At 45.2% G+C, this 14,320-nt stretch overlaps 1 protein-coding gene across 3 annotated transcripts in view; it reads left to right on the forward strand.

The window, feature by feature from the left end:
• LOC122365971 (polycystic kidney disease protein 1-like 2) overlaps nt 1-14,320 on the forward strand; it is a 91,185-nt gene that overhangs the window by 68,426 nt on the left and 8,439 nt on the right. For 2 of the 3 annotated variants that reach the window (XM_043337670.1, XM_043337669.1), the window contains one exon: nt 9,958-10,032. Coding sequence is in view for 1 of the 3 variants with exons in the window: in XM_043337668.1 (XP_043193603.1) it covers nt 10,287-13,585 (3,299 nt within the window). In the remaining 2 variants the exon portion in view is untranslated. Of the gene's footprint in view, nt 1-9,957; nt 10,033-10,063; nt 13,586-14,320 lie in introns of those variants that run through there. The other variant, XM_043337668.1, reaches the window with a different exon arrangement.

Genomic DNA, 14,320 nt, shown 5'->3' on the forward strand with positions numbered 1-14,320 from the left:
ATGGACCACCTCTGGATGAATTTCAGGTCGAGGTCAGGTCAAGGTCAGGTCAAGTGAGGTCAAATTTTGAAGTTGGTTGTTAAGGCCTAAAAAGGTGTCTATCCGATGCAGTTTTTCACGGCGAATCGAATGGTGCTATTTTTGTTTCCGTACGAGGTCTAGAACTTCCAAAAAAATCATTTTTTCAAAAAATTTGTGTGTCGTGACGTCATAAAATTTTGAATAACTCCCACATTTTTGAACCGATTCTTCTCAAAATTGGTATGTAGGTGCACATAGACCACTTCTTTGACATATATTCCGGTTTTTTCGATAAACTCAAAATTTTGGATTTTATAAATATTTTCCCAAAAAAGTCAGTTTTTTGGAAAAATTTTGGCCAAAAGCCAAAATTTTCAAAAAAACGAGATAGCCATTTGATAGACAAAGTAGAATCACGTATAACCTTTTTTGTTACGTCTTGATTCCTTTAAAAATGAAGAAGTTAGCGGCGTTTGAAATTTTGCCGTTTTTGAGGCGAAAATGGCGAACATGACGTCACTAAAACGTCAATTTCTCAAAAATTTTCCGACGGATTTCGCTCAAATTTTCAGGGAACGTGTCAAATTGATGTATAATAAGGTACTGAAAGTTTGACGTCGCTGGCGTAACGCGTTTAGAAGTTATTGGCGAAAAACAGGAGGGGGGGCAGATTCTGCCCCCCCCCAGCGGGGCGCGGGTTAACCCTCGCCCGTATTGGTGTTTTTCCAGCCGCGAACGTATAAGGGGGGGGGGGGTCCGTTGGACCCCCACCCCCTTGCCGTTTCGCCCCTGATCGAGCTAGAGCTTCGCAGAAAAAACGAGCGTGTTGCCCGTGACGAGAGGAAGCCGATGATACCTAATTTTAAGGTCCTAGGTCATTGATTGACCTTGCAGGTCAGGTCAATGACCCAAAAGTCGGGAAAATCGGGACCTGTTAGAACGTCGTAAAGTGTGGCTGCTATGGGGTTTTTCGGGGCGCTGATCACGAATATCATGTTAGTTTTGATCACAGATGATGTCTTTATGCATTTAGTCCAGGTCGGGTCAGGTCAGGTCAGGTCAACCAGTAGGGGTCCTGCCGGGTATTCTTAGTAGGTGTCAACCGCCTCTGACAGCTTCGTAACATGTTACGAAGGTACCAAAACTACTTCGTAAACGTTCATATGGTTGCTAAATTCGAATTCAGCTCCCAAAACTGGCCTAGAACATGTAAAACTCGAAAAGGTGAACCGAGGTCACCAAAGGTCAATGACCTGACCTGACCTTCAGGTGACCTTGACACCCACCCTAATGCCATGGGGCAACATCATATCACATGTTTGCACGCTTGAAACCACGAAAAGACTGCAAACACGCGGCTAATGCGAGCCGACATACGCCGAATCGCGATTGCGGCCAAACATGGTCTCGAAAAGTAGGTCACAGGTCAAAGGTCATTGGGGTCAGGGTCATGAAATTTTCAGGGTAGGTGTAAAATTGATTAACGCAAAGGTACTGAAAGTTTCGTCGCGATCGGCCTCTTTTTACGCGAGTTATTCGCGAAAAAAACCATGGGGGGGGGGGGTCCGTTCGACCCCCCTATACGGGCGAGGGTTAAAACATTACGACGTAATGACCTCTAACTGACCTCAGGTCAGTGACATAAAAAACGAACTATATGTTATACAACTCGGTGAACTTAGCACATCCTGAAAGTTTGAAGGAAATCAGTCTAAAACTGTAAGTTGGACATGTGTAAAAAGAAAATTGACATTTGACCATGACCTTGTACCGGTTTTTCTGACCTGGTGACCTGACCCAAGGTCACCCGGAGCTGAAATTTTCAGGTCATATGTAAAAAAGCTGCTCCATAAGCTGTACCAAATTTGGCGGCACTGCGCGCCGCCGTTTTTATGCTATTTTCGAAAAACCTTAGGGGGGTCGCATCATTTTTGGCCAAATGATCAATCTCTCAGTTTCATTGGATTGTGGCATCAATTTTACATACTTATCAACCAATTGTTTTCTTGTAGTGTCGTTCATAATTGCATTATTCCACATTTAGCAAGTGTCTACATTTTTTCGGGGTAGCACCGACCGTTGGGTAACACCGCCCGAGCTCAGCAGGCAATGAAATTTGCAGATTGTTGGATCCTTCAATATGGCAGCACGACAAATATTTCGCTCGAGCAAGAGCTCGTAATGCTTGGATGAGTCCCCATTTTGGCATCAAATTACAAATACTTCTTCAGTTGTTCTTCTTATCGTAAATTTCGGGGCGTTTTAGTAGATTTCTAAAATAAAGTGGAAACGATTTTATTATATCCCTGGTACAATGTAGTACTCATTTATATAACTAGACGACATAAAGTCCCAAAATTTCATTTTCTCGGAATTTTTCACTTTCCTCTAAAAAGAAAACATAGCAACAGCGTTCTTTCTTTATTTGAAATGCGCCACTCCTGGGTTAGTTGTCACAATGTGCTTTTAAATACCGAATTTCCCAAGTGGGCGGTGTTACCCAAGTGTCTGCATTTGTCTTTAAAAAATCCTTCAATATGGCAGCACGACAAATATTTCGCTCGAGCAGGAGCTCGTAATGCTTGGATGAGTCCCCATTTTGGCATCAAATTACAAATACTTCTTCAGTACCAATGTCTGTCAAATGAAATCAGTTTTTATGCTTGTTATGCTAGAAAAAGTATGAAACGCATTCACGAAACGTAAAATTAGGAATTTCTCGCAAATCGCCTAAACCAATGCGGTGCACTGCCCATACCTTCACTTCTCTTGTCGTGACGCTGCCAAAAGACAGTCAGCTGTCGCCCTACGCCTTTTTATATTTCTGATATCGGGGTGGGCAGTGTTCCCTCATATTCCCCTACGACATAAACCTCTAACTAACCTCAGGTCAGTGACATAAAAAATAACTACTATGTTATACAACTCGGTTATACTATAAATACTATGTTATGTTACTATGTTATGTTATTATACTATATATACTATGTTATACTATATTAATGTTATACAACTCGGTGAACTTTGCACATCCTGAAAGTTTGAAGAAAATTAGTCCAAAACTGTAAGCTGGACAGGTGCATAAATAAAATTGAAATTTGACCATGACCTTGTACCGGTTTTCTGACCTGTTGACCTGACTGAATGTCACCCGGACCTGAAATTTTCAGGTCATATTATGTAAAAAGGTTCCCCCATAGGCTGCGAAAAATTTGGCGGCGCTGCGCGCAGCCGTTTTTACGCTAACTTCGAAAAACCTTGGGAGGGTCGCATCGCCCCCCTGCCAGGGCTAGGATTAAGTGAACTTAAAATTTTCTTAAAATTAAATTAACTTAACCCGCGCCCTGCTGGGAGGGGTGTTTGAATTGAACACCCCCCCCCCCCCGTTGTGGTTTTTCGAGAATATCTAAAAAAACGGCGGCGCTCCGCGCCGCCGTTTTTGGTACACCTTATCATACATCAATTCTACACATGTTGTGAACATTTCAGACCAAGGTCATTCAAGGTCAGGTCAACAGGTCACTTGAAGTGACCTCACCTCATAAAAAGTTTCAATGTCTGTCATAGCTACACCGAGTGACCGATCGCTTTGAAACTTTCAGCGATTGCTAAGAGCAATAGCATGTACAAAATGTATATCTCAGAATTTTGATATCGATGACCAAAGGTCAGGTCAATTTTGCGACCTCCCCATTATAAGTCAATGGGAGAAAATTGAAATGCGCCTCTTTTGGACGAAAGACATTATAAACACTCCCAAACACTGAATTACAAGTGGTTTAGACACACTGAACATGAAAATGGTGTCCGTGACCCCTGTTTATGCCCTGAGGTCATCTTAGCTCACGAATGGTATCTAACAGTTTTTCGCAAATAACTTTTGATAGAGGCATGCTAGAGCGATGAAAACGCCTTAGATGGGTTCAGCTCGACGATACGGATCGACTGATATGCAACATGACCCTTTCCGGTCAGGTCATGACCTTGAGCAAAGGTCAAATTTTCAAGTTGACCTTTCAAGGTCAAGTTATAGCTCATTCGATGCGTCTTACGAGAGGGGCACGATGCCGGTAAAAGTAAGCTCGTATAAGGCTTGGGTCAAAAGTTATTGCAGAAAAACTGTTTCCGAAAAAAATCGGCTATTTTTGCAGTTTTTGCCCCCTGCAGGCAAAACCGTTGACGTTAGGTCAAATCTGAGAAAATTGCTAAGAAAGGTCGTTAATAGGGCAATCGAATGCGCTTTTCTGCGGCGCTGTAGCTCTATTGGTTCCCGAGTTATGCGTTGGCTTCTTGGAAATTGTCGACATTCGACCTGGAAATCGGCGAAATTTTGCCTTCAATGACCTCTGGTGACCTGACCTTTGACCTGACCAAAAAATTGACGTAAGTGATTTCCTCATTATTTTTGACGCTCTTTCGAACCCCGCCTTCCGCGTATCGCTACGTGGCCCAGGAGCCGAGTTACAAGGGGGGGTGTTCAAACACCCCCCCCCCCCCCAGCAGGGCGTGGAAATCCAGGACCCCCAGCCGGGCGCGAGTTAAAGCGATTAATTAACCCGCGCCCGGCTGCGGGTCCTGGATTTCCACGCCCTGCTGGGGGGGGGGTGTTTGAACACCCCCCCCCTTGTAACTCGGCTCCTGAGCCACGTAACGATACGCGGAAGGCGGCGTTCGAAAAAGCGTCAAAAATAATGACGAAATCACTTCTGTCAATTTTTTGGTCAGGTCAAAGGTCAGGTCACCAGAGGTCATTGAAGGCAAAATTTCGCCGATTTCCAGGTCGAATGTCGAAAATTTCCAAGAAGCCAACGCATAACTCGGGACGCGGAAAATCGCATTCGATAGCCCTATTTACGCCCTTTCTAGGTAATTCTCTCAGATTTGACCTAACGTCAACGGTTTTGCCTGCAGGGGGCAAAAACTGCAAAAATAGCAGATTTTTTTTCGGAAACAGTTTTTCTGCAATAATTTTTGACCCAAGCCTTGTACGAGCTTACTTTTACCGGCATCGTGCTCCTCTCGTCAAGACGCATCGAATTAATTAACTTGACCTTGAAAGGTCAACTTGAAAATTTGACCTCAGGTTAAGGTCATGACCTGACCGGAAAGGGTCATGTTGCATATAAGTCGATCCGTATCGTCGAGCTGAACACATCTAAGGCGTTTTCATCGCTCTAGCATGCCTCTATCAAAAGTTATTTGCGAAAAACTGTTAGATACCATTCGTGACCTAAGATGACCTCAGGGCATAAACAAGGGTCACGGACACCATTTTCATGTTCAGTGTGTCTAAACCACTTGTAATTCGGTGTTTGGGAGTGTTTATAATGTCTTTCGTCCAAAAGAGGCGCATTTCAATTTTCTCCCATTGACTGGGTCATGGGTCATGGGGGTTAATGGGGAGGTCGCAAAATTGACCTGACCTTAGGTCATCGGTATCAAAATTCTGAGATATACATTTTGTACATGCTATTGCTCTTAGCAATCGCTGAAAGTTTCAAAGCGATCGGTCACTCGGTGTGGCTATGACAGACATTGAAACTTTTTATGAGGTGAGGTCACTTCAAGTGATCTGGTGACCTGACCTTGAATGACCTTGGTCTGAAATTTTAACAACATGTGTAGAATTGATGTATGATAAGGTGTACCAAAAACGGCGGCGCGGAGCGCCTCCGTTTTTGAGATATTCGCGAAAAACCACAAGGGGGGTGTTCAAACACCCCCCCCCCCAGCAGGGCGCGGGTTAAGCTGTACTAGTCAAAAGGCATCATATCGCATATCATTCGAACCGCCTGAACACAAGGAACACAACGACACCATTTTTAAGCTCTAGCCTCATTGTGTGCTAAGTTATTAACAAAAACGTAGTTTAACCTTAATTGACCTCAGCTGACCCGACCCAAGCGTTCTTGCAGCTTGCAAACACCAAACAGATGTAAATTAATTACCCCGTTTACATGAGTTATTCAGCCCTAAACGGAAATATCCGATTAGCCAGGGAACGGAAAAATGCGTTTCGGTGGCCCCGTTTACATGAGCCTTATCGGAAAAATCCGTTCCGGAACGGATAATTCCCTTTACGCCGGCAGCCCGAAAAATACGGATATTTTGCGCATTTTTACATGTCTGGCGCAGCTCCTATCAAGCATTATTTGTGCTTGTTTTAGGCTTAATTTACTTGATTCTTAAAAGTTTTGTATGTAGAATTGGAAATAATCATGGCACAAGCCATTATTTTACTTGTGTGCTGTAAAAAAAGTGTGATTAATTGTCAGAAAGCAAGTAAACAATTGAGGTTTTGGACAACATTGAAGAGCACATCTACATTGAAAGTCTTTTTGGTTTCAGAAAAAGGCTAAAACAGCTCATAATAGTCATAGCTCATCATGATGGACCTCCAGTAAGTTGACAAAATGAAAATGCATGAAAGGATGTGCAGGATGGTGCCACACTTCAGAAAACATTGGTATGAAAGTGGGTGGTGCGGGATTGTGTATACATTTTTAGTTGACAGATTTGAAGCACTTGAATATTCCAGCATTCTATTTTCATTTTTTGCTTTTAGCTGCTCAGTTCTTCAAAGACAGGGCCATGGGTCAGATCAGTACTAGGTGAATTGTGTAGTAGATGTGACCTGTGGGTGCATTGCTTGACTGTCGGGTGCGTGCAACACAGTATCCATCATTTCCATGTGTTTTAGTCATAACAGAAATTACATCTCCTCACCACCAAACTTTAAGACACTATCAGTGCATTTTTCAAAATGCATAGAATAATCCACTCTCAATCACACCAGGTAAGATGTGAAGATGAAGTCCGAGTGGTACCTATGTGGTTTGGTAGGTTGGTTGACCTTGTAGATTTGTAGGAAGTAGTTTGGTATAATAGGTTGTAGGCATGTAGGTGTGTTTGTAGGATGGTAGGTTGAAAGTTAGGTTGGTAGGTAAGGTTATGTATGATTCTACAAATTCCACAAAACTTGCCAGTTGCCTGCTTCCACCATCCGAGATTAACCAAACTTTCAGAGACCTTCCCACCACTGAAGAATCTACTTCTTTGGAACAATAAGGTGAACATTTAAATATAGGTGGGGGGGGGGAGGGGCAGATGCCAGTATCACTGAGTAAATTTGGCTTGTGTCTTGTGTACATTTTGGCATGCAGCCAAGTTACTGTCCCAACCAGCCAGCGTGCCCTGCCGTCTGGTGGCTGTTCGCTGAAGCATAAGTTATCTGAATCACTGCTAGGAAGTTTGAAGTACCTAGGTAGAGAAAATTGTTTGGGAGTATTTAGGTACTAAAGCAAAATAAATCAAGCACCATATCCAGTGTACCAAGCACTAAATGGCACTAGCATGCTGTTCCAAGTGGCTATAGGGAGCGACTGGCTGGGAAGGCTGTTGGTTGCCCTGGAATTGAACGCTGATTGTTGAATCTAAGAAATATGGAAATTACCCATAAACTAGAATGCTTCCCTTTTGAAGCATAGGACGTTCCTCTCAACACTTATGTAGGTACTTTATGAATCTGACACAATGGCGCGAAATCAGGGGCAAAAAGTGGATTTTTCATTGTCATTAGACCTACCATTCAAGATAAATATGTATTTTGATGTGTAAACTAAAAAATTTCATCTATAAAACATGCATATTCATGTCATTTTCTGCTAGATGCGCAAAAAATCCGTTTAGGCCTGACGTCCTAAACGGATATTTCCCATTAATTCATCGGATATTTCCGTTCCGCGTAATCGTCATTTTTGCGCGCCCAAACCAGTTTACATGAGTCGAAACTTGCGCACTTTTCGCTAAACGGAAATATCCGTTCTAAACGTCATTTTCGCTGACTCATGTAAACGGGGTAAATGTGTTACAACACAGAAACGTTAAAATAAAGCACAAATCTCCTATCTTTACACATTCGGGGAAATTTCCTTGAAAATTGTCATGACATTTAGATGACCTCAGATCAACCGAATTTGAAGAAAAAAAACTGGGCTGCCTATGATGGCACTCGGTGACCTTGGGATATCCTGCAAGTTTGAATCAAATCGATGGTGAACTCTAGTTTCCATGAACAAAATAGTGCATTTTTTAGGGCCATTTTGACAATGTACCGGTTTTTGTGACCTTGTGGCCTGACCTCAGGTCAATGGAATCGAAAACTCCCAGGCCATGTGTCAAATAGATGCCCCAAGTTGTGTCTGAAATTTAGTAGCGCTATACGTGCCATAGCACCCACGCTAACTCTGGTATAACTCTGGCAATATCTCTGGTATTCACTCACCGCTTAACCCTATTCCTGGCGGGGGGGCCTCAGGAGCCCCCCCCCCCCTGAGGTTTTTAGGTTATTTCTCCCAAACGCGTTGAGCTAGGAAGCTCAAATTTTCTGACTTTTCCTAAAAGGCCTCTACGCAACATCTCTGAAAATTTTGAGTTGATCTGACCTCAGGTCAGGTCACCAGAGGCGGTTTGGTGACCCTACCTCAGAAAAGTTTGCAATCACGCCAGAGCTAGAGTTTTTGACCGATCAATTTCTTCTCTTCAGGCTTTAGTTAGGGTACCAGTATGTGCAATTTGTATATCTCGGAATTTTGATATCAGTGACCTAAGGTCAGGTCAGTTTCGCGACCTCCCCATTATAAGTCAATGGGGGAAAAATCAACTCCCTGTTTTACCACTAAAACGGGTCGGAATGGCCCCATATACCATACATGACTTCATATACGATCAACCTTCACTACCTTGAGGTCTGTTTTGCTGTTGGGCAGCTGTGAGGTCATGTGACGTCATCAAAGGTCACCAAAGGTTTTTGGCCAATAACTCCGTACAGGAACAAGATACAGACGCGTGGATGGTCTCATTGTGTTCAGCTCGTCAATCCGCATCGAATGATATACATGATGACCTCGAGGTCACGTGACCTGAGGTCAACCTTTGACCTTGACCTTTCGAGGTCAACATATATATCATTCGATGCGGATTGACGGGAGGATCACGATGATGCCCTTAGTTTGTTCCTATCTTGACTAATTCGAAAGTTATTCGAGAAAAACTCTCTCCATATCTAGCGCCGCCATTTTGACTTTTTCGACCCCTGTGACGTCATCTTTGACCTGACCTGAAAATGACCTTAGTAAAAATTGTAGATCTTGACCGTGCGTATCCGATGCCGTTTACCGTTTGTCGCTGCGATGTGTAGTTTTTGAGATCTGAAGGGGGGCCGAATCGCCCCCCCCCCCCGCCAGTTTCTTGTCCCGGCGGAGCCCGCCAGGAAAAGGGTTAACTAGTCCAATTTTCCCCTGACATTGTACCGGTTTTTGTGACCTGGTAACCTGACCTGAAACGACTGAGGATTGAAATTTTCAGGATAGGTGCGAAAAGGTTGCCCCAGAGGCTATACCAAATTTGGCGGCGCACCGCCGTTTTAACGTTATTTGCGAAAAACCTTAGCTGCATCAGCTCACCCTCACCCTCGCCGGGTGAGGGTGAGCATATTGTCACGAAATTATTTACAAAAAGAACAATTTTTTGTACCTATTGTAGACGTCTTGCAGGAATAACAATCGGAACAAGCACCTAACAACAACAACAACAAGCACCAACAACTAATAAAACCCACTGAACTTACGTAGTCATCGCTCCCATGGGCGCCGCCATCTTGCCTGGAATGACACGAAACATGCTTTTCAGATTCACCGCGTTCCCCAGGAACCCGCGGTGAATTCCAACGGGGCTCTCCGAACGGCCAATCTCTGGGAATATTTCGCGTGCATGGAATATTCCACGTGGAATGTGCCTCTCCGAACGCACCTTTAATTTGGCTATCCCAACTCAAAACTAATGCTAAGGTGGGATGGTCATTGGTTACTTTTTCAAAGTCAGGTGCGGTGTTCAGACGTATTTCTTTTTTATTTACAAAATGTGCACTTGTTTCAGGTGGCACCTGTGTACCTACCAAACAGCATCCATATTGGGCCTGTCGCTGCACCGACGATTGGACGGGAGACAACTGTAAGAACATGTTCGATTATTGCTTTTCGAATCCATGTAAAAATGATGCCAAGTGCTCACCTGTGGTTGGCAGTTACAAATGCCATTGCGCTAGGGGGTTCACTGGACGAAACTGTGAGGTATCACTTGGTGTTTGCGAACGCTTAGAACCATGCAAAAATGATGGCAGATGTATAGCGCTCGAAAGTGAAATATCCGGTCGATCCTATAGGTGCGAGTGCCTGGAAAAGTTTACTGGACCGGACTGCGAAGTAATGCGACCGTTGAGGCTAGGACTGTTTCATCTGGATAATGGCATGGGTATGTCTTTAAAGTCGTACCCCATAAAACTGGCAATGCAAGCGCTTGGTACTGAACCGTTCCGCTGCTTCATTGATCTGAAGGATAATACGTACCTCGAAATTGGTATGGAAGACCTCATGACTGCGTCTATGAATCGAAAACGATTCTGGAAGAGTGAAAATTTTAACGTGAGCGACTACCACTACGGGAGTAGTTTTTATCTCTACGAGTTCACGCACCTGTACGTCTATCCTGGCACATACAATGTTGAAGTTACGTGCACTAACAATGGCTATTCCACCCATTTGGGCGTGCGCCCGGTCGTTATTGCTCCCAACGCCAATCCAAACATGTGCCTTCCGACGGTGGACATCCGCAATTCGGGCAAGTCCCGCGACGTAGCTCCCGAGTACAATCTTCGCGACACGCTCCGAATATACGCCGTAACAGAGTCAGGCTGCCCGACTGTGGATATAGATCAGGTGCGGTGGTCCGTGCATCACATCACTGATGAAGAGCCCTATCCTACCAGTAGCAACAAAGTGGACCTTGCGGATGTTCCCATGAACCAACACGGCTTGCGCATTCCTGCTTTCACGCTTTCGTACGGTCTGTGGGCGGTCAAGATGCGCGCGGACGCCTACATCGACTCTCTGGGCACAGTGTCCGCCTACGAGCTGGGCTGGTTCCGTGTCACACCGCTGCCGCTCAGGTGTCGGATCGCCGGGGGTGACGTGCTATCGCTGCCGCAGGAGAGCATCGTGGTGGACGCGACAGACTCGCGTGATGACGACAATCCTGTCGGTGCACTCGGTCACATAGATGTCCGATGGCGTTGCTGGCGTTCTCCTTCTAGGCAGGGAGACAGTTACTGCCTCGGCCCCCAACGTGACCTGCCCAAAGCACGGCACAAGCGCTTGGTCGCACCTGGCTTTCGGATGACGGTCCACGAAAGGTATGCATTCGAAGTCACCATTGAGAAAAAAGGACATGGCAAAATACCCACTCGAAATTGTACTGCTCGCCAGACAATTGATGTAATGCCAAAAGGCAGTAAGCGTGCTGCTATTGTTTGCCAGTATAATTGTGACGGTGATGTCGACTGGCAGGAGAAGATATCATTTCGCGCCGAGTGTCTCAACTGTGAAGGTCGTCCATTTAGCGTGTACTGGCACATAACAGACGCCATAGGCAATGGTACAGACAACATCATCAACTGGCGTGAAGACACGGCCTTTGGACAGAACAACCAGCATCTTATCATCAATGAGGAGGTGCTGCATCCGGATCGATCGTATTACATCGCGCTGAAAGTGGCTGCCATAGGGGAGAATGTAGAAGCAGGTCACGCTCAAATGACAACGCTGCATCTCAATGGTGCTCCCAAGTCGGGCCACTGTTGGGTTAAGCCCACAGAAGGTGTTTCAGGGATCACATTCTTTTCGCTGGGCTGCGCTAATTGGACTGACAAACATTTACCTCTGTTGTACCAATTTCAAGAGAAGCGTCATGATGGTAAATATTACGTCATTTATGAGGATATCAATCCGACCGTCGACAAAATAATGCTGACAATAGGTGATGCAAAACAGGGCTATAGTAACAAACTGCGTGTTCGCATTAGCGACGCTGGTGGTGTTTATACGAATACGTTTGTGAGCGTCATAGTTCGTCCACCGGTTCCTGTTGTCGAGGCAGACATCTTTACATACACTGAGAAGGTTTTCAAGATCCTTCCAAGTGGTTTGCATAAGATTGCGGAGGCAATTAGGGATGGCGATTTTCCGACAGCACTGCAGGTTGTTTCTACATCTTCATCGCTTCTCAACGAGATTACAGACCCGAGCGCGGATCCATCCGAAGTTAGTGAAGTGGAAGAGAAACGAAAAATGAGGAAAAAGCTCTTCGATTCCATTGAAGACATCCCCACGCCAACGCTCGGTGCCTTACAACAAACATCGGACTCTTTGGCAGCAGTCGCTGGTGGTCACCGCGACGAATACTTCCCCGAAACTGCCGAGAAGCTTCTTAATCTTACCGACAGGCTGGCCAAAACTCTGTTGGATAATTACGCCAATGACCCATCTGTTTCACCAAAACTTATTGAAAAGGCGGCCCAAAGTGTAGTGAACACTTTATCGTCGGCAATACGCGTGGCCACTGAGGATGTAAAGCCACCCAGTCTAGAACCTGTGGACCTTTTCTACCCCAACAACGAAAGAGATTATGACGTCTTTGATGATAAACGCATAGACCATCTCGAAGAAAAACGTAGGCGGGTGGCTCGCGTTGCGGGCAAGTATAAATCAGCTGCAAATAGCGTTTATGAAACGCTAGGAAAGCACTTAGAGCCTGGTCAGAAACCCAAAGTTCTCAAAGGTGAAGAAATGACCCTTTGGGTGCAACACTTTGATAGGCGCACAGTCAAAAATTTCACCATGGTCGGCCTATCACAACGAAAGCATGCCAAGGAGACCGATAGCAACTACGCAGTAATGCCAAACGTTGGCGACATTTTAGACGAACATCCGGAGGTAGCAACCGTTGAATTGACGATCACGGCTATGAAAAGAAACCCTTACTGGTGGGACGAGGAATCAGCAAAAAACGTCTCCACTGATCTCATAAGCGTCAATGTTCGTGGAGTTCCTGGCTACAGAGACATCGAGGTGGGCAATGTGGAAAAGAAAATAGACATATTTCTCCGCAGGAGTTCCACGGATGTCGTCCGTGTTCATGGAAAGGCAGATCTGCTTGACTGGTACCATACACTAAATGGGCGAAACAATTTTCCGAAAGATTCAGACGTCGTCAACCACAAGATATTCATCCCACCGGGCGGCTTCTCTCAAGTAACTCAAATCATTCCCATTCCACAAATAGTGTTGGTGCAAGACCGACGCAACCCTAACATCACCTACCATGTGCCTGTTAAGCTGTTCATCAACTTCCTCAAAGACGAAAAGCCGAGCATATACAGCATGACCAAGAGTTTCGACGACGCCGACCGTCGTGTTCAGTGGACTGTGCCAAAAAATCGAAGGAAAGTGATGGAACGTGACGTGGACATATTCACCATCATAACCAGTGCTGACAAGATGAAAGGCATCGAGGAATGGTACCTGGGCGTGATGATCCACCCGGAGACGAGCAAACGCCTGCTGAATGACAGTGTGCTCTCGCCGATCCCGGGCCACGTGGACCCCGCCGGCGCTCCTCGAACCGGAGAACTCGAGTACCGACACGATCACGACGAATACCTCGAATACCAGTAAGTTTTTGCGGATGAGTTTTTTTTTGCGGATGAGTTGGAGATTCTATTAGAAGCGTATTATGCGACATAAATACTTGCTTTACATGGGTGTTCTTGGTAGTTATTTTCTTATCACTATCACTACCATTTTAATCGAATTATTAGAAGCACTTCCAATTACCATCCCTTTAAAACTTACACTAAGTTTCAAATGAACAGCCCAGTAACCTTATATTTAACCCGCGCCGGGCCGGTGCTCCGAGACTTCCGCGCCGGACCGGGGGGTGTCTGAACACCCCCTTCTAACTCGGCTCCTGGGCCACGTAGCGACACGCGGTAAGCGGCAAGCGAAAGAACGTCCAAAACAAGAACGAAAACACTTCAGTCATTTTTTGGGTCAGGTCAAAGGTCAGGTCACCAGAGGTCACCAAAGGTAAAATGTTGACTATTTCAACATTTTGAAAACTGCAGACGGCTTTCTCGGGAACCGACAGAGCTACAGCGCCGCAGAAAAGCGCATTCGATAGCCCTTTCACAGACCTTTCTGACATCTGTGTATTGTTTACAGATTTGACCTCAGGTCAACGGTTTAGCCTCCAGAGGGCAAAAACTCCCAAAATAGCAGATTTTACGAAAGTGTTTTTTTTTCGGCAATAACTTTTGACTCAAAAGAGCCATGACATCACTTTTGCCAGCATCGTGTTCCTCTCGTCGAAACGCGTCGAATAAACCATAATTTAACCTTGAAAGGTC

Source organism: Amphibalanus amphitrite, unplaced genomic scaffold (assembly GCF_019059575.1).
Source record: "Amphibalanus amphitrite isolate SeventyFive unplaced genomic scaffold, NRLGWU_Aamphi_draft 000775F_arrow, whole genome shotgun sequence".
NCBI lineage: Eukaryota > Metazoa > Arthropoda > Thecostraca > Balanomorpha > Balanidae > Amphibalanus > Amphibalanus amphitrite.